Source organism: Zootoca vivipara, chromosome 9 (genome assembly GCF_963506605.1).
Source record: "Zootoca vivipara chromosome 9, rZooViv1.1, whole genome shotgun sequence".
NCBI lineage: Eukaryota > Metazoa > Chordata > Lepidosauria > Squamata > Lacertidae > Zootoca > Zootoca vivipara.
In genome coordinates, this window is record NC_083284.1 from 71,137,873 (window position 1) to 71,158,581 (window position 20,709).

The 20,709-nt window shown below is 43.2% G+C and overlaps 1 protein-coding gene and 1 pseudogene across 1 annotated transcript in view; one reads left to right on the forward strand and one right to left on the reverse strand.

Moving 5' to 3' along the window:
• The first annotated feature begins 305 nt into the window (after positions 1-305).
• Positions 306-2,545, forward strand: LOC118084211 (ADP-ribosylation factor GTPase-activating protein 2-like; annotated as a pseudogene).
• Positions 2,546-11,020: 8,475 nt separating this feature from the next.
• Positions 11,021-20,709, reverse strand: part of IREB2 (iron responsive element binding protein 2) — a 41,590-nt gene continuing 31,901 nt past the window's right edge. Inside the window, exons 14-22 of the mRNA XM_060278989.1 lie at positions 19,886-19,970; positions 19,198-19,354; positions 18,656-18,780; positions 17,372-17,476; positions 16,639-16,781; positions 15,695-15,842; positions 15,468-15,590; positions 14,631-14,816; positions 11,021-13,337 (exon numbers count right to left, since the gene is read on the reverse strand). Coding sequence (XP_060134972.1) covers positions 13,227-13,337; positions 14,631-14,816; positions 15,468-15,590; positions 15,695-15,842; positions 16,639-16,781; positions 17,372-17,476; positions 18,656-18,780; positions 19,198-19,354; positions 19,886-19,970 — 1,183 coding nt within the window. The 3' untranslated portion in view covers positions 11,021-13,226. The remainder of the gene's footprint in view (positions 13,338-14,630; positions 14,817-15,467; positions 15,591-15,694; positions 15,843-16,638; positions 16,782-17,371; positions 17,477-18,655; positions 18,781-19,197; positions 19,355-19,885; positions 19,971-20,709) is intronic.

Here is a 20,709-nt window from a genome sequence, read left to right on the forward strand (position 1 = left end):
TTTATTAAAAATTTGGATAGAACATAGAAGTATCTTGAAGCCAAAAACACCCTGGTGGGCCTCCCCCATGGAGATGACAACAATGTTCAGTAAATAAAAAAAAGAGAAGTGGCCAACTTATCAGGAGATCCTAGAAAAAGAAGAGCAACAATTAAGATTAAAAACATATCAACAATTGAAAAAAAGATTGCACAAGCTGGCTGCATTATTGTCAAATTCCAAATTTATTTAATAAGCATTAAAAAATTGGATTTTTAGAAAATAAATCAAAAATACAAGAATTATTGATAGAAAATACAAATAAATCAATGTCAAAATTATACAAATATTTGCTCGAGTGGGAACTCAAAGATGAAGTTGTTAAAAATACAATGATAAGGTGGGCCCAAGACATAGGAAGACCTATATACAGTGACCAGTGGGAGAGACTATGGAAAGAAGGATTAAGATTCACAGCATGCACAGGAATAAAAGAAAATATATTAAAATTAATTTATAGGTGGCATCTAACCCCAGTTAAAATCGCTAAAATGTACAAAAACGGCTCAAACAAATGCTGGAAATGTCAAGTCGAAATAGGTAGTTTCTACCACTGCTGGTGGCAATGTGTTAAAATTCATGAATTCTGGAATGCGGTGTATGAAAAGCTAAAATAGATGTTTAAAATGACGTTTGAAAAGAAACCGGAGCTGTTCTTGAATCTGGCCAAAATGACTGCTGCAATTAGAAATATACCCAAGGAAAAATATATAATGGAATGGAAATTTGTGGAGGAATATTTGATCAAAGAAAATTTCAATATCAATTTGGTGATTTGCTTACATTGAGGGAAGAGTAGGGAATTAAAGAAAATGAGATAAGAAAATAGGAGAAACAGGTATAAGAATTAATATAAATAGGAAAAATGTATTAGGGAAAGAATTTTGTAATTTGGTAATTAATGTAAAGCAAGATCAGAAGAATGTAAGAAAAGGGAAGTGATGTATGAGCGGTAGGAAGTAAACTTTTAAAGTTTTATGTTTATTGTATTGTTTGTAATGTTTTGTTTTGTATATGTTTGATTTATATGATTTATATTATTGAGTGGTATGAAATATTATTTTGCTTTCTTTATGTTTTCCTTTCCTTTGTTTCCTTTGTAAATCTTGATTTGTTCCTTTTGTATACTTTGTAGGCCCTTTCGCTTGTGTTATTTCCCCCCCCCCCTTATAATTTATATATTATTTGTATTTGGTATTATTTTGAAGAGCTGAAATAAAGTTTTTTTAAAAAAAGAAAAAAAGAAAAGATGAGGGAACGACAGGCTGCAGAGTGCAAGAAGCAAGCTGAGGAGTCCCTAGTTGTCTCAATGAGACTGGCATACCAGGAGTTGCAGATTGATCGGAAGAAGAAGAAACTCCAGAACCTGGAAGGAAAAGAGCGTGAACAAGCTGAGAGACTGGGCATGGGATTGGTGTCCAGGAGTTCCATCTCACACTCTGTCCTTTCCAAGATGCAAAAGATAAAATAAGAAACACCAGTGACTGCAAAGTCCTCTCGGTCCCAGCTGGATATGTTTGAAGACACTGGAAGTTTTACATCTGGACCACCCAAGTACAAAAATAATCCCTTCTCGTTAGGAGATGCTTTTGGCTCGCAGTGGGAAACAGACAACACCTGGGGGATTGACAAGGGGGAAGAGGAGACAGACATCACTATCTCCAGTATTCGGCCCATTGGTGAAAGACCCACCAACAGAAGAGAGACAGAGAGCAAGATCTCAGTACAGTAGTAGAGTCCACTGAAGCTCGACAGAAGTTTGCTGGGGCCAAAGCCATCTCTGGGGCCAAGCCGATGCTGAGTATGAGGCCGCATCCCGACTCCAACAACTCTCTGGCACCAATGCCATCAGCTCTGCTGATCTGTTTGGAGAGTCTGAGACAGGGAACTCAGGTGGTGTTTCAATTGCAAATGTACTGCCTGCTGCTGATATTGCCCAGTTCAAGCAAGGGGTGAAGTCTGTTGCCGGCAAGATGGCTGTTCTAGCCAATGGTGTGATGAACTCCCTTCAGGATCGCTATGGCTTTTTATTGAGAATTCAGGAGAGACTTTGCAGCTTGTGGCCATCAGCAAAACACCAAGTGCACCTTGAGTCTACCTGGAAGAATTGAACAGGGTTACTTTTTAGCCGATCCCGGACCCGGTCACGTCATCGCCAGCTAGGCAATCGGGGGCTGGGGGTGGCCGGGCCCCGTGGCTTGCCTGCCCCCCCCCCCCAGTTTTGATCCTGGGTACGCCCATGGTGTGTAGCAGCTTAAGTCGCTACTGTCTTGACTCAGTGGGGCTTCTGAGTAGACCTGCTAAATATTTATTAAATAGGCGACTATATTCATTCACATTGCAACGTAAGTAAATCAAGCGCCTCACTGACCGAGGAATCGCTGTGAGGTAAACACAACACGTGGCCCGCCTCCCGCGGCGGATGGATTGGCTAGGCGGCTCGCCAATCACACTTATAAGGGCGGTCCGCTCGCTAATCGGATTGGTGGCGAAGGCTTCCTTCGATGTTCGGCCAGCCGAAGCCGTGCGCCCGTGCAGGGGGCAACGTCGCGCATGCGCCCCTATGGCCGACAGTGGTTGGGAGTGGCAGGTGCTGCCCATGTGCATCGGGGCGGCTTTGGGGGGCGCGCTCGCCCTGGAGGCGGCGGCAAGTGTGGGAGCGAGGCCCGCAGGACGGAAGCATGCCCATTTGTATCGCTGGAATTGTTGCTTTTCCTGCCAGGGAACGTGCTCGAGAACGCGTGCTGCTTCGTCACCGCTTCGCCCAGCACGCGCGGCGTTATTCTGGTGGGAGCGGGGCAAAGGATGGGAGTGAGTCGGGCGGGGCTTCGGCGGACGGCAGCCAATCAGAGAAGGGCGTGGGAGTGGGGAGGTGGGGCTTGGGGAAGTGGCGGGAAAAGAGCTGGGAAGGCGTTTTTGATAGGCTAGGGAAAGCGCCTTGGCCTGGCACTCCGCACGTGCTCAGAGGCACTCTTCTCCTTGGTTTTTATTTTCCCATAGCTCTTTTTCAGAGGAGGAAAAGCCCTGAGGAGAGCAACAGTGCCAGTGAGGCCTCGCTAAAAGCTTGAGGTGCGTTAAAGCGAAAGGAATTGAGGAGAAATTGCATCTCGGCAGGCAGGAGGTCCCAAGTTCAGTCTCTTGGGCCATCACTTAAAAAGGGAATTGGGTAGCAGATAATGGGAAAGGCCCCTGAGAATTTCAAGGTAGACAACTCTGTAGTAGATGCTCTGCCCAGAGTAAACAGTACTGAAGGAGGTGTCTTACCTGGCAGCTACTAGCATTCCTAAATATATTGCAGGCTTGCAGCACAGGCTTTTTGTTTTTGTTTTTTTGTAAGCAAGATCCTGCTTCATTAAGATGATGGAGGCAAGAGAAAGAGAGAGAAAACAAGGGCATTTAAAGAAATGGATTTAATGTGTAAGATTAAAAAATGAATGAGTATACTGTACAAACAAGAGGAATATTGTAAATGAATTCACCAGTGGCCACAAAGAATTGGGTATTTAATGCCGCAGCACTTACATTGTACAATTCATTGCATTTGTATGCTAGGGTGGTTTCTGTGCCTGATTTTAGATGCCATGTTAAATAATATTGTGACCTATTTTTATGTTCTGTTATTTGCCTCTTGGTTTATCTTTAAATTTCGTCTCTTAGGTTGATTTTATTAAGTATGCTGCCTTGAGAAGGTTTTGTTGTTAAAAGGGCAATGTAGAAATAAACATTGTTACGGAACCCTGAGGGGGGGTGCACAAACAGACTTCTATTTCCATTAGAACCAGGGGGAACTCGAGGAGATGACCTCTGGGAGCCTCTTTCATGGGAGCTCCTCCCGCCCTCTCACAATGTTGCACTAAGTACCACATAAATCCCGAGCGCCAAAGAATAAAGTTGCTGTTTTCCCTTCCTTGTACAGTATGTGCCAATATATCGTGAATGGACACTGTATTTCTCAATGAAACAAGCCTATTTGGATTAGAACGTGTCTCAGCCAATTGTATGCATGCAGAGCTGACAGCTCCATGGATAAGACAAAGGAACCAAACCTGTTGTTGTTTAGTCGTTTAGTTGTGTCCGACTCTTCGTGACCCCATGGACCAGAGTACGCCAGGCACTCCTGTCTTCCACTGCCTCCCGCAGCTTGGTCAAACTCGTAGCTTCAAGAACACTGTCCAACCATCTCGTCCTCTGTCGTCCCCTTCTCCTAGTGCCCTCCATGTTTCCCAACATCAAGGTCTTTTCCAGGGAGTCTTCTCTTCTCATGAGGTGGCCCAAGTATTGGAGCCTCAGCTTCACGATCTGTCCTTCCAGTGAGCACTCAGGGCTGATTTCCTTCAGAATGGATAGGTTTGATCTTCTTGCAGTCCATGGGACTCTCAAGAGTCTCCTCCAGCACCATAATTCAAAAGCATCAATTCATTCGGCGATCAGCCTTCTTTATGGTCCAGCTCTCACTTCCATACATCACTACTGGGAAAACCATAGCTTTAACTATACAGACCTTTGTCGGCAAGGTGATGTCTCTGCTTTTTAAGATGCTGTCTAGGTTTGTCATTGCTTTTCTCCCAAGAAGCAGGCGTTTTACTTTTACTTTTGTGACTGCTGTCACCATCTGCAGTGATCATGGAGCCCAATAAAGTAAAATCTCTCACTGCCTCCATTTCTTCCCCTTCTGCTTGCCAGGAGGTGATGGGACCAGTGGCCATGATCTTGGTTTTTTTTATGTTGACCTTCAGACCATATTTTGCACTCTCCTCTTTCACCCTCATTAAAAGGTTCTTTAATTCCTCCTCACTTTCTGCCATCAAGCTTGTGTCATCTGCATATCTGAGGTTGTTGATATTTCTTCTGGCAATCTTAATTCCAGTTTGGGATTCATCTAGTCCAGCCTTTCGCATGATGAATTCTGCATATAAATTAAATAAGCAGGGAGACAATATACAGCCTTATCGTACTCCTTTCCCAATTTTGAACCAATCAGTTTTGTTTTTTGTTTTGTTTTGAATAAGCAAATCTTTATTGAAAAGTAATGATTTACAAAAAGTTTACAAAAAAGAAAAAGAACATCATAACATCATTGCATCACATATATAACTAAATACATCACTGCCGTTGACTTCCCGTCACCTTCCGCAACACATCTCCTTTATGATACTCATGTACTGACATTCCTCATCATATTCTTATTTTTTCTTTTTGTACATAATAAAGCCAATCATACCAATTTGTCTGAATTTTTGTTATATACCCATCAATGCAAAACTGCCATGAAGATTCCGTCCCTGTTGTCATTTTCTTGCATATAATTCCTGAATTTTTCCCACTTTTCCGTAAATGCCTGTTTGGATCTTCCCTTTAAATTATCTGTTAATTGAGCCATTTCCACAAATCCCAATAACTTAACTTGCCACTCGCCAACTGTGGGGATTTTATCTCCTTTCCAGTTGGCAGCTATCAGCAAGCGGGCTGCTGTCGTGGCATATAGGACATGCTCTCTGTATTTTACTGGAAGATCTTTGTTCAGGATTCCGAGGAGAAATGCCTCTGGCTTTTTTGTAAAGTTGATTCTAAGCATCTTTTTCATTTCCTCGTATATCTGGTTCCAAAACTATTTTATTTTACGGCAGCCCCACCACATATGTAGCATATCTCCTCTTGCCTCTCCACACCTCCAACAAACGTCTGCTATACTTTGGTACATTTTAGATAATTTAGAGGGCATGAGGTACCACCGGTACATCATTTTAAACATGTTTTCTTTGATTGTGTATGATACCGTAAATTTCATATAGCACTTCCACAGCGTCTCCCATTCCTTCATCATTATTGTATGGCCAAAGTATTGGGCCCATTTAATCATGACCTCTTTCACTGCTTCTCAGCCTTAAGGAAGGACACCTTGCCCTTCTACAAGTCCGTGTTGGTCTCTCCTCCTCTGTGGCCATGAAAGCTATCAGCCCCGTCAGTTCAGTCAGGAGCTGCTATGAAGCCGTGTGCTGCCTCTCCGATCAGAGCCTCGCCATCACCCGGGGAACGAACAACAAGAGCCCTTTACGACATGAACAACTGCTATTCCAAGCTACGTGAGCTGGTGCCGGGGATCCCGCAAGGCACCAAAGTCAGCCAAGTGGAAATTTTGCAGCACATCATCGACTACACCTTTGACCTGCAGATTGTGCTGGAGGAGTAGGCAAAGAAGGGGCAAGATCCGCCCTCAGCCGAGACTTCCCCACTCTCTTTAAAAGCTGCAGAGCTGGCATCAGAACTTTGCCCAAAAGAGGAGAGGAATCTCTGCCACTAACCTCTTAAAACAGCCTGGAGGTGTCGGATCATGACACTTGGTTTGCAGCACATGCCCCAGCAGGGAGGTGGCCTAAAAATGTTTTTCATGTGTTTAAGATGGTAGGTAGGTAGGTAATTTATTTCGGCCATTGGCCCATATTAGAACAATATCAAACAATTCCATCAGCTTGGACCAAAACAATATACATTTAAAACAGGTCACACGATTCAGCAATACCTAATTTAAAACAACAATTTAAACTACCATCTGATAAAATTTGTCAATTTATCGAATAGGACTCTGGATTCTCTCCAATAAAATACAGATGGGTTGAATGCTACTTTTTTTCCAAGCCACTTGGAGCATGCTGCTCTTTGAATGTATGGGTGTAGCCAAGCAGGTGGCTGGTGGTTTAGCCATTCACTCAACTTCCAATTACAAGCCAAATTCCAAACATGTTCTAGGTGATGCTCCCAAGGACTGTGAGTTGTAGTCCGAACACCTGAAAGGCCCCGCATTGATGATCCCGGTTCTGGATCCCGGTTCTGGGAAACAATATACTTTTAATATGATACGGTTGAGGGTCAGGAGGGAGAGGTTACGAGAGAGTATGTGAGCAACTGAAAGAGAGCTAACATGACAGGGTGGGGTGGCAGTCATGACCTAACAAAGGCAGGGGTTAGGTTTGCTAAGGTTGGGCAATTTGCCTGTGCAACCATAGTGGCCTCTTTGAAGTACAGTACTAAAGTGGAAAGCAGGGATACAGCCGCTCTCTAAAAAGACACAATCAATCAATCAATCAATGAATCAATCAATGAATCAATCAATCAATCAATGGATGATCTGACCACTGGGCCAAGCTGGCTGGGACTGATGGGAGATGTGAGTCCCAACAACTGGAAAGGCACAACTTATCCACCTGCTACTTCAATTAGCTTGTTGTACCCTGGGATGTGACTGCTACGCTTTTTACAGTATCAAATGCACATTATAGAATCTGTGTCTTGGGGAAATGTTAGACAGATGTGCTTGTGACTGCTACTGAGCCGCTTCCCACAGTCATCCTATGCCCTGGCATTTACCAATGATGTCTTCGAAAATCAGTCACAGACAATTGCAACTGAGAAATGGTACAATTTTCTTTATTAAAAATAATTTACATCAGTTTTAACATTTTATGCACAGTTCTTAGCAAACTGAACTTTGTTTTGTAAGATTTCTATACAATACTTATTAGTGAATGTAAAACAATTATATACTGTTTTGTTGGCTTAAAAGAGCATTCAATTTGCAGTTGCTTAAGTGTGGTTAATAAAATGCATTATTTCACAGATGTACTGTATAATTTATATTAACAATCCCCAAATTTGATAAAGTATTAGAATAAAGGTTCACTTTCAAATCAAAATGGAAGAGAACTTGAAGACAAAATAGATTTCCAGTTCCCATTATTTTACCCTTCCTAGGGCTTCAGATCAGCACTTATTAACTCACCCCAAGCCTTTCCGAGCAAAATATATTGTGCTGCTGCTAAGCAATGGGTATAGGTAATTTCTCTCAACCCAATAGGGCCATACAGGGAACTACTTTGCATGTCAAAAAAGACGAAGTATATCACTCAGCTCTGGTCTTTCAGATATGCTTTCTGCCTGTATCAGGAAAACAAGTCCACTCATATCCACGAGTGTGATCTCGGGGGGGGGGGGCAGTGCTCAAGTCCCACTAAAATGATTCCAGACCTGCAGCCCAACTTAAAGCATGTTTAAAGTTAAAGGGACCCTGGACCGTTTGGTTCAGTCGCGACTCCTCTGGGGTTGTGGCGCTCATGACTAAGCCGCCAGCATGACTAAGCCGCCAGAGCAGCGCACGGAAACGCCGTTTACCTTCCCGCCAGAGCAGTACCTATTTATCTACTTACACTTTGATGTGCTTTCGAGCTGCTAGGTTGGCAGGAGCAGGGACCGAACAACAGGAATTTCGAGTTTGAAAGGAAAAATCCAAGTGATGGCCAAACCATAAAGACAGCTGAAGCTGTCAGTCACACACAGTAAAAAACTGCAATGGGAGGCCCTGTACTTTTAAGGAAATGTCTACTACTAATTTAACGGACCAGGAAAATAGTGCCATGCCTATGAGAATGAAATTGGCTTGCTTAAAGAAGCATTTGAGTTTATCAGAACATTAATGAAGGCGTTTTATGGGTGGTTTTTAACTTACTCCCAAAGGCATAGGGCAGCAAGAGATGAGGGACCCTGTGTGTGCATTCAAGTCACAAACATTTAAATGTGTCTGCACCTTCAGGCAGGCCTCACAAATGTCATGTTCAGTTTGGCATTAGGGAATGATGGGTGCCTCTGATAAGACAAACCAGCTGCACGTCTCAAGGAGCAAGTATTTTTGAGTCACTGAGCCCTTACACTAACAAGGAAGATCCCACCAGACCAGAAAAGTTAGTTTAGATATTATTATTGGTAAGGTATCTTTAGTAACAACTACCTTGCCTTCTGCAATTATCAGGACCGAACTCTGATGCCAAGCATTTCATTCAAACATCAAGGAGGAGGAGGAGGAGGAGTTTGGATTTGATATCCCGCTTTATCACTACCTGAAGGAGTCTCAAAGCAGCTAACATTCTCCTTTCCCTTCCTCCCCCACAACAAACACTCTTGTGAGTGGGGCTGAAGTGTGACTAGCCCAAGGTCACGCAGCAGCTGCATGTGGAGAACCAGATTAAGAGTCTACCGCTCTTAACCACAACACCACGCTAATGCAGATAAGAGACCTCTATCAGTATGTTGGTAGTAAAAATATATTATTAGCCTTAAGAAAAGCACCTAGCACATCATATACAGTGGAGATTATGATGATGATGATAAAATAATAAAATAAAATAATAATAATAATAATAATAATAATAATAATACTTATACCCCACCCATCTGGCTGGGTTTCCCCAGCCACTCTGCGTGGCTTCCAACAAGAGATTAAAAATACAGTCATTGAAAACTTCCCTGAACAGGAAGTTTAGACAATACTGGCCTGGTTCACCTGTAAGAATAAACCATGGCTTGTCAAACAAACTAGAGCTTGCTTATCCAAAGTTTTGTTTTTCAGCTGTTCATGCCTTTGTAACTTGGTGAGCTTCTGGGATAGGGTAGCCAAAGGAACTGTGAATAACGAAGAGTGATGGGTTTGTGTAGAACAGCGTTTCTAAACCGCTGTTCCGCGGCACACTAGTGTGCCGCGAGACGCTGGCTGGTGTGCCGCGACGTGCGGCGACGAGAAGGGCGATTTGCATTGTCACGTGCCTGGCGGCCGCCAATACACAACAGTGACCCACCAGAAAGCAATATTTCTCCTCCTCTTTCCCAAAGCTCAGTGCAAACGAGCCTGGCGGCCGCCAATACACAACACTAACCCGCCGGAAAGCAATATTTGGCAAGTGTTTCTTACAGTCATAATTATAATATAGGGCGGCACAGAGTTAAATTTTGTAACTTTTTTAATGGTGGTGTGCCTCGTGATTTTTTTCACGGAACAAGTGTGCCGTGGCCCAAAAAAGGTTGAGAAACACTGGTGTAGAACACAAAGCTACAGTGAAAACAAAGCAAGAGTCATAAGCCAACAACAAGCCTAGCTTCAGATTATGGCTTGTTAGCAGTAAGTAAGCAAAATAGAGTTAAGCCCCTGGGCAGAGATCAGGCAAGCAAGCAAGCAAACAAGCCATGGTTTAATTAACCATGGCTTAGTGTTACGTGCAAACCAGACCACTTTTCAAGAATGCCAACAGAACTCCATAAAACTCCACAAAATAAGGGCTGTTTACCTCACTCATTCACTGAAAAGAACAGTGGTTCAAATGGGTTAGATTCATACGCATGCTCACATGCTCTTTCCTGGTCATTTAACCTTTCTTTCCTCAAAATTATTTGGAAGGTTACTAGGTTGTCATCGGAGATTTTCTGTGGTCCACTAATCACTTGGAACATATTTTTTCTGCATGAAGGTGTGCTTGTTCTTAAATTGCTCTTTATACAATAAATTGAAATAGACTTTAATTACTAATGACATTTCCGTGCAGTGGAAATTTCCGAAGAGCAAAACCAATTTTGCTGTGTACATCTGGTGTACTGGGTCAATCTTGAAGGTTACGTCTTACTGTAGAATAATTGGCACAGGCCACGTTTGTTAACTAAAACTACTTTACGGTACAGAGCATGTGAAAAAGAATCCGAGACAACTCATTAAAAACCCACCAGGGCCTTCTCTGTTTTCCCTGCTGTGACACAGAATATGCTCTATTATATAAAGGAAACAATGAGAGTCCAAAAAGTAGTAGTAGTAGTAGTAGTAGCAGCAGCAGCAGCAGCAGCAGCAATATCCCTGTTTTAATAGGTGGTTTGGCCCAGGATGCAAGGATCTTTAAGAACTGGTCCCCTGTCCTGTAAATGGGACTACAAGACCACAGAGCTGCCTCAGCAATGTAAGTGGGTATTTAAAATATTATTTAGGCAAAAAAAAATTGCAGCTGTTTTTCACTGCATACTAAAAGCAGAAGAGAAGGAAACCAGAGAGGCTAGTTAAAACAGAACTAGAAGAAACCCATTGTTGCGGCTTCTGATGCTTTCCACCATGGTGAAAAGCGGCTCCCACACTAGCGGAGATAGTTCGTGCAGCTAATTAAGGATAATTTGAGAGTAATTACCCTTGCAAGTCCCCCCCCCCCCGGATGAGGGGTGTGTGTGAGCTTCACTTGCAGATTGTCTGATAGCTGCCTCTCGTTCTGATGGAATGCGGGAGGCAGGGGACGCTGATGCACATATCAGTAACTCTCCAACGCGGTCACTATGAGCGGAGGTTCTTCTGTTTCTTAGGATGGATTTGGATCTAAGTAACAGGCGTGTTCTGGACTAAGGGGACAAGATAACCTGCTAAATGAACCAGCCACTGAGTGCCAAGGTCTCGATCTGGAAAGGATTTTCATTGTAACCTGATTGGTATGTAGGGGGAGGGGAGCCTTTACCCTTTCTTTATATACATGTTTTATGATTCGGCAAACCTCCCCCAAAGTATTAATTGATTGGAAAAAATGCAAGAGTGAATTAACAAGAACTTCCTAATTTTTACAGATTAATTGCAACAATTGCACTGTGTGAAAACATTGCAATGATTTGTGGCATTGACCTTCTATGGAATGGTCAAGAGGACTTAGGTTCTGACTTATCATGGCTTTGGCGAGATACCAGCTTGTTAACGGATGGGAGAGGGATCAAAGAAGATAATTCTGGATATCTGCCCCGGGCTATAGTGAGACACCAGACTTCTCTTTGTCTTGGATAAGCAAAATGGCATGTGATGCAGTGAGAATTGCAGTCCTTGAGTGCAGAAAGCGCAGTGAAGGGAAATGCTGAGGATGATGGATTACGACATGAAGAGTAAAGATGAACGAAAAACAAACATTTCACACAGAAATTTACAGGATAAAAACTCCCCTTGCAAAACTAATGGATATGGAACAGTTAAATATGAATGAAAGTAAACAGATCAGTAGCTGTTAAAATAAAGGATCAAGATCGGAACAGTTGTATTTGGACTAAGAGTATTGGAGCAGGACAAAATAAGAACATCATTCCCTGAAATCCAGAACCCGGGAAGTCATTCAAAATGGTTTAATTTAGTATTGGATAATTGGCTTTTTAAATCGTATTATAATTTGATATTTTATTAATGTGGTTTAACTGGATTGTTATAAATGAAAATTCATAAAAATTATTAATTGAAACCTATTGTTGCAGCTCAGTTCCTCAGCGATTGGTAGCCCAGGTTGCTTCTCTCAGGGTCATAGCGGGGGGGGGGGGCAAGCCTGTTTGGTTTTTTTTTGCCCCAGGTGAAGTCTCCAGAGAAATGCCATTGAAGCTCTCAGCCTGTGTGTGTGTGTGTGTGTGTGTGTGTGTGTGTGTGTGTGTGTGTGTGTGTGCAGAAATGGGGGGGGGGGTTGTGCCGCCAAACTAAATCTTTGACCTGGGTGAAATAAAGTCTAGTTTTGCCACTGCTTCTCTACAGCCACTAACTCCAAAAGGCAAATGGGGAAAAGAGATTGCTGCTGTTTCAGCAAAGGAGGTGAGGCCAACCCTGTAAACATCCGTACGAGCTCCTTGTCAAAAATTCACCTAGTTTTTTGTTAAGATTCCAGCGCCCTGTGCTGCTTTTGTTTGTCTGCAAACACAGTTCTCCCATAGCAGTGTTTTGCCTTCAGAGGAAACAACTCCCCAGCCTCCTCACATATATCTGGTCTGTATGATGTGCTAAGCATGCTCTTGCTATGCCATGGTTGTGCAAACCAGGCCACAGACCGCATATACTTTTAGGTCAAATCCCCTTCAAGTTTGTAACTTGTGGCCTTCACGCTGACGTTTGCTTTTGATTTTATGGAAACCTTAATTAAAAGGAAACTACCCATCCTCAACAAGCCAAACCATGTGCTGCCCTCAAACCAACAGACAGCAATAAGGAAGCTGAAGGTGCCAAAACTGGGGTGGGGCCCAACAACAGATAGTCTTCTGGCTTAAAATCTTCAACACAATTCAGTTTCAGGTTTCATGTCACTTTATTTACAAAATGGTCTAAGACAACCCCCTCCCGCCCTTCCCCATACTTACAGCTCTCCTTCACAACACACACGTCAATTTTTTAAGCAATGTCAATAGCACCATTCGAGTATTATTTTTAAAATCCAGACGGATCTTGCTGCAGTCACTACAACAATTCACAATCTTTTACATCCATGGACGAAATTTCAGAGTGCAGCAGGACTGTACGCAGTTCCATCGATGGAGTGAGGCCTGTGCAAGCCTTTGCGGGGTTGGCCCATTGATGCAGTGTCCCCCAAGGTGTGAGCAGGCCTCTACAACAGCCTTCGGACCATGTAGTTCAGAATGCCACCATGTTTGTATAACGTTATGTCCATGTCACTGTCAAATGCGGCGACCACATGAAATACTTTCCCTGTGTTTGTCTTTAAAGAGACAGGAATGAGAGGCAAAAGCAAGAAATATGTTAGGACTGTGTCATTTCCTAACATCTCTATAGTAGGATATTCTGTAATAACAACAGCATATTACAGAAACAAAAATCCTGAGACCCTCAAGTCTTGCTTTGAACTAAACTAGTTTTATTGCTTGTGGAAGTTAATGACTTAATAAAAATACCAGCAAAGTCTGTAATGCTGGGGATCTGGGACTGAGTATGCAGATCTGCCCCTAAGCAGCAATTTGGGACTCTTATGCTCTTCACAGCTCTGATTCTAAGTGTTTCTCCTTTTCCTGTAAGTTATGAAATAAAAACAACCGCCCCTCTATGTATAAGGAAACAACTGTGGCAGATACGCGAGTCATACTCTGAGCAGACCCACTGAAATCAATGGATGTAAGCTTATCATGACTAACTTAAACAGGATACCACCCCACAATAATTATGTAGGTCAGCTTAACTGTCAACCTGAGCTTCACTGGAAGGGAGGTGCACAAGAGCACAGGGCAACTGCACAGCTCCTCGTCAGTTTCTGGGGCACCTGTGCAACAGAGTTGTGCTCAACTAAATCCTACCCATAGCAGACCCACTGAAATTAATGAAAGCAGGTTACCCATGTTTATCTACTTCCAAGGGTCTACTCTGAGTAGGACTAGCACTGGATACCTGGTGAGTCATATCTCTGCCCCTGCCCCTCAACTTTGCTGCACTCAAAAAAATTATTGCCTGTGCCTTGCGCTTCTGTGTCTCTTCATGAATTCAGACAACATTGCTCCCAATTATGTTTTTTCACCATTCAAATGACCTTGACATAAGTCTTCCCTTTATCTGAGCACCTTTCAGGACATTGAGCCGCTTAGCACAGCTTGCTTTGCATATATTTGTGCCTTAAGAGCAGTTCCCCAAGTCTCTACAGGGGTGGGGAAACTGCGGTCTTCCATGTGTTGCTAGCCCACAGCTCCCATCAGCCCTCATCGCTGGCTGTGCCAGTTAGGTCTGAAGGCCTGTCCAACAACATCTGGAGGGCCACAGGTTCCCCATCCCGGATCTAAAGGCCAACTCTGGCGCTGACTTCTCACTCAAAAGGAACCCCCCCCCAAAACACAGCTCATATTAACTTACTTTACACTTCCACCTTATTTGAAATGGTGTGGATACCATAAAACTGCCTCGTCATTAGCAGATTACAACAGAGGACAAACCAGCACATTTGCACTTCAAGGAAAACGTAAACCTCTCTGATTGCTAACACTTGCATTCAGAAGTCAGTCCGAGTTACCTTTACATCTAGGGAGATTCCAGGGGATAACTCATGAGGAAATGAGACTGAAAACTGTTCTTTGCCTGTCAGGCCCAAAAACGTTGCGTTTTCCTCAGGGAGGAACTGGAGCGGAGCAATGCCCATTCCAATCAAATGACTTTTATGGATCTTCTCGTAGCTTTCAGCAATAACTGCTTTCACCCCCTGTAGAAACAGTTAGATCAGGCTTAAATACCATCTAAACAATAATAAAAGTCATCTTCATACAACCACTCAACCCTCCTGTTAATACAAAACGTGGAGAAAATCTCAAGACAGAGAAATCTAGTTTATTGGAAGGTGGCCTGGAATGCTAGCCAAGAGTCATGAGGGTAGTAAAAATGTTAACTAGCTACTACTGTCCAGCATGGATAGGAAAACTGTAGTCCATGCGGGATCCTGAGGGGTCACAACTCTTACTAGCCCTAACCATTGGCCATGCTAGCCGGGACTTATGGAAGTTAGGAGTCCTAGATCTGTTATTCCCACTGAAATAAAACCTCTAAATAGGTCTAGTTTACCAGGATTTCTGGTTGATAAGCAAGAAGCAACTATGTCAAATCATTGATTCAGATGTACTTGATTCAGATGTACATTATCGCTAAACTGGTCCCAATTTGTGAATTTAATGGTCAAAACCACAAACGGGCACTCTTTAAAGCTCAGTGAAAAAACTGGTTCATGCATTTTCAGAAGGCACATAATGGCATGCTTTAAGCTCTATGAAAAACAAGCAAGCAAAATCCTGTCAAGCAGCCTGAAGTAATAAACACCAAGGCTTCTTGTTACTTCGAAGTTAATACAATGGAAACATACCAGTAAAAAAGGTCCTTTTGCAGCCCAGTCTCTCGAGCTCCCCAGTCCATACTTCTTGCCTGCTAAGATTATCAGAGGGATATTCTCTTTGCGATACAACTCAGCTGCATCAAATACATCTAGCTGCAGGGGAGAGAGCAAGAGAGAGAAATAGACGGGGGGAAAGGACATGGGGACATTTCCAATACGCAGCTGCCCCCCACAGCTTTGAACAAATATGTCCTCACCGTCTGTCCAGTTGGAAAGTGAACTGTTTTAGGAGCAGGTTTCCCAATGAATTTATTGAAAAGTTTTATGTTTGCAAAGGTGCCTCTTGTCATCACTGCATCGTTTCCCCGCCGAGCACCATAGGAATTGAATTCACGGGGCGTGAGGCTACGAGAGACAACAGAGCATGCTCAATATAAACGTGCAACCTGAAAAGTGCACTTTGCTCACAAACATCACTTAGGGAAGTTTTCCTGTGCCATAGACTCCTAGTCAGGTCGCATACCCGTCAAGTCCCAGATTGAAAAATCCGGGATCAGCAGCGGTGCGGCACCGGAAGTCGCTTCTACGCATGTCCAGGCATGGGCAGAGCGGCACCGGAAGTTGCTTCTGGACATGCATAGAAGCAACTTCCGGTGCTGCTCTGCCCAATTTCTGGTGCCCAGACATGCGCAGAAGGAGCCTCCCTGGCAGGTAGGAAATCCGGGGGATTTCCAGATTTTTTTTCTAATCGGGATAACGGCAGGAAACAGCTTCAAAAACAGGGGTTTCCCGCGAAAAACGGGAGACTTGGCAGCTATGGTCAGGTGTGGGGAACCCTAAGAATACAGGTCAAAGTTTTATATCATGTGTGTCAGTTATAAATGGATAGCAGGCACTTAAGGCATTCTGACTACCTGTTAACCCTGCAGGTACCTGCAGCCTAATACATGAAGCTCTGCAGATGACACTGAACTAAGCAGAAGGTTCACCATCAATAGGCTCCAGAAAAACAGGACAGATTATGCAGAAAATTCTGACTATAATCCTGAAAGAAATTCAGTTAATCCTGCTTAGTAACCTACTTTAGCTATGGCACACACTGTTCATCTGGTCAAGCAGCAACCACCACAGTAAAGCAATTTGTGAGGATCAGCTGAATCCGTCAGTTTCTTTCCCTCACAGCTCCTCTGAAGTTTCTTACCCCTTGTTGGTTAAGTATCTGGCAGCAGCGCTGCCCCTCGCAATGCTTCCTGCAGGTGAGATGTGATCTGTCGTGACCGAATCCCCCAAATACAACAAGACGTGCGCATTTTCAATACACTGGGGTGGAAGAGGGTCTTTGGTCTGCCAGATGAATGGACACAAAAGTAGATGAATACACCCCCCCTCCTGGTTAGTTGAAAACACACTCAAGAGGCACAAAATGGAGCTAATGTCAAAAGGTAAAGATGTTCAAAGTATGAAAGCAAGAACGTGCGCACAGCCCTGCAAAAGGAGACCATCTAGCAAAGGACCAGCTTCCCACAAAGGCCAAACCGATGTTTCTGAGAAATCAACAAACAAAGCAGGTGCCCTCTAGCTTCTCGTACTCTAAGGCATACTGTTTCTGAACACGGAGGTGCCATTTAGCCATTAAGACTAGTAGCCACCGATACATCTGCCCTCCAAGAATATGCCCATTCTTCTTTAATATCTTTCACATATTGTGGCAGCAAATTCCATAAATTAATGTTGTGGTATTTGAAGAAGTACTTCCTTTTGACTGTCCTAAACCTAGTTCTAGTGTTATGAGAGATCCTTTCCATTGAGAAGGACAGCAGAACGGTGTTGACATCTTAAATTGTGGTCAGAAACATTCCCCTCAGTTGTTAAGTTTTCTTTCCTACAATACCCAAAACACCTCAAACATACAGATTTGGTGTTACCATACTTACAAGCTTATCAAAAAAGGAAGGACATCGGATGTAAGTAGACTTCCAATCCCACGTAAATAAGACTGATTCAGGCGCTTCTAGAGAATTCCACCGCTTATTTCCTTTCTGCAAAGCAGGAGATATAAACTTCTGATCATCTATCTTCTCCTTTCTTGTACCCAAAATGCCAGTTACTGGATATAATACAGTGGAAACGCCACAACAAAATGCCACATCAACATTTCTTTTCTTTGTAACTGATAACTCTTGTTAACTCAGCCTTCCAAATTTTTTTTTGCTGTCAATAATTAAAATAATAATATTTTTTTTGTACCCTGCCTAATTTATTTGTATCTCAGCCTAAGCTACTTTAAAGGGTTGTTGCAAGGATAAAACAGTGAGAATGAAGGAGACTGTGTGAGATCCTTAAGGTAAAGGTAAAGGGACCCCTGACCATTAGGTCCAGTCGTGACCGGCGCTCATCTCGCGTTATTGGCCGAGGGAGCTGGCATACAGCTTCCAGGTCATATGGCCAGCATGACTAAGCCGCTTCTGGCGAACCAGAGCAGCGCACGGAAATGCTGTTTACCTTCCCGCCAGAGCGGTACCTATTTATCTACTTGCACTTTGACGTGCTTTCGAACTGCTAGGTTGGCAGGAGCTGGGACCAAGCAACGGGAGCTCACCCTGTCGCAGGGATTCTAAGAGAGAGTGAGATCCTTAGAGGCAGGTTATAAACACAGTAAATAAATCATGACATTTGGCTGTTTATGCTCTTGCTTTTTATATTTGCTATAGATCTGGCATACAGAAGTGCTAAAGGCTAACAAAGATGTTTGAACCAGTGTGCATAATTTCATTTTAAAATTTACATACTACATTCCCCGCTAGGAACGTGACACACCGAGTGATACACAGGAAAAAGTGTTTCATTTGAGTCTCGCTGAGTCAGAACAGGGGTAGGACACCTTTTTCAGCCCAAGCGCCACATTCCCTCATGGAAATGCCACTGACCTGAGGGACCAGAGGCAAAAGTGGGCAGATCCATCTATGGGACTGTTACCTTGTCTACAGGAGGGGACATTCCAGCCATGCAAAAAAAGGAATAGGTTTCCCATGCACACACCTCTCTCCAGACAGGCAAGCGAGAGACATTATTACAGTTCCAGGGCACCTGCTAGGCAGGCAAAGCGCCAGAGGGCTTGGAGCGCAGGGGGTGTGGCCAGGGGAGGAGCAAAGCCTCCGGCAGAGACAGTGCTCAGCCCTGAGGATCCCTATCCCTGATTAATAACAATGCTAAACTACCTCCATTTTCCCCTTCAGCTCTTTAAACATGGATGATATTATGAATTCTTCTTCCACTTGCTGAAGTTCTTCCCGAGTGGGCCAAATATCATGCAAGAAGATTCTTTTGCCATCAGGACTGACCCCTACAAAAGAAATTTTGATCATGATGATAATAGCAGAAATTATTCCTCTGCCATTTCTACCCGCCTTAAAAACATTACGAACACCGAAGAGCTTTCTTAGCTGCACATACTGCACATGATTCGCTCTATGACACACAATATTCCCCTTAGCTCACCTGAAAGCAAATCATTTTTGCAGAAGAGAAAATTGCTGAACTGGTTCACAACGATCAACTTGGTTGTTTTGTTAGAAAACATAGGTAGGTTATTTTATGGCATAGCGGAATCTAGGCCATAATGCATCATATACTAGGTGATGCTTCAAACAGCGCAAGAAAGGTAAGCTTTGCTCTTAGAGCAAGTTAAATGCCCTGAGAGCATTACAGGAACAAGCCAAGTCCTGGATGATATAGGAGCTGGAAGGAGAGGGATAGTTACCTAATGGCTCAGTCTGGAAATCAATATTCACAGTTCCTGCTATAGCATAAGCCACAACTAGAGGCGGGGAAGCAAGGTAATTGGCACAGATGCAGCTGCAGAGACGGCCTTCGAAGTTTTTATTTCCAGACAAAACTCCACAAGCAACCAAGTCACCCTGAAAGGCAGAAAATTATACGTTTCTCAACATCTGCTTGACTCTCATGGTTGCTTGAATTTCTGTGAGTGTTTACAAGTGGCTATAAAGGAAAAGCTGAGGGAAACCCCTTGATGAAGATAAGATATCTTTATTGTCATTGTCCCCTTGCAGGAACAACAAAATTACCCTCTTAGCGCAGGAATGATTATTCTCTTCTCATATTCCTAACCTCATATTGGTCCTTAATGCTCAAACTACAGAATTTGCCTTTAAACCAGGGCTGGGGAACTTGTTGCCCTCCAGATGCTGTTGGGACTAGAACTGAACTCCAATACTGGTATTAAATTTCCTAGCGCATAAAGATATATACTCCCAAGAGTGCTTTCATAACTGTACGGGACAGACAGGCAGAAAATACTTAAGTGCATAGGGGCCATAATAGGGAAAAGGCCCCTACTGTCCTAGCTCTAGGCAAAGTCTGGACCTTTTATTTCCCCCAATTGGTCAACAGGAACAAAGTCCATTATGCTTCAGTTGTTAAAACCATACCTGTACAATTGCATTCTGAATGGTTTCTGGCAAAGGAGCAGTATTCCCAACACATGTGGAACATCCATAGCCAACGACCTCAAATCTAGAGCAAAACCAGGATTTTAAGAAAATGTCAGTGTTTCATTAGTGCAACCTACTTTTTCATTCACCTTTTCACTGTAGTGAAATCTCTGAAGTTTCCCTGCATGCTAAAGGATCGTTTGAAGAGAGCTGCTGCATGGCCAGGGTCTCAAGACTCTCTACCTGTAATACTGAAATCCTTTCAGGGTTCTTTAAAACCTCCAGTTTTTTAAAAAAGGAAGGGCAGCAGGTAGAAAAAGACCTCTACATTGTATCCCACTATGTTCTACTTGGAGCAGACTCACATAAATTAATGGAGCTCTGTTTGTCACATCTATTAATTTCAGTTGGTCTACTCTGACAAGATCTTAGTTGGATCCAGCCCCATGTCTTGAGATCCTTAAGAGCTGCTGCCAGTCAGAGAAGCAATGCTGGACTAGATGGACTCTCTCTAGACCAGGACTGTTTCTCTGATAGACAAATAGTTTGACCCCTTATAATGCAGCTTCCCATGTTTCTGTGTGGTTGACCAAATTTTCAATAAATAAGCATGTCTCCCCCCCCCCCAGCAAATTATTATCTGTGGCTGATTTTTTTTATTTAAAAAAATACTATGAGTATAAATACAGTAATGCTTAACATATGCCTTACAGCAATTATTTAGCTTCTGAATGCTGAGCTGGTCAGATGTGATGTGGCTAAAAACCATCAGCTGCAGAAACTTTAAAAATGAATCAAATGCCAATGAGTCTGCAAGCAAC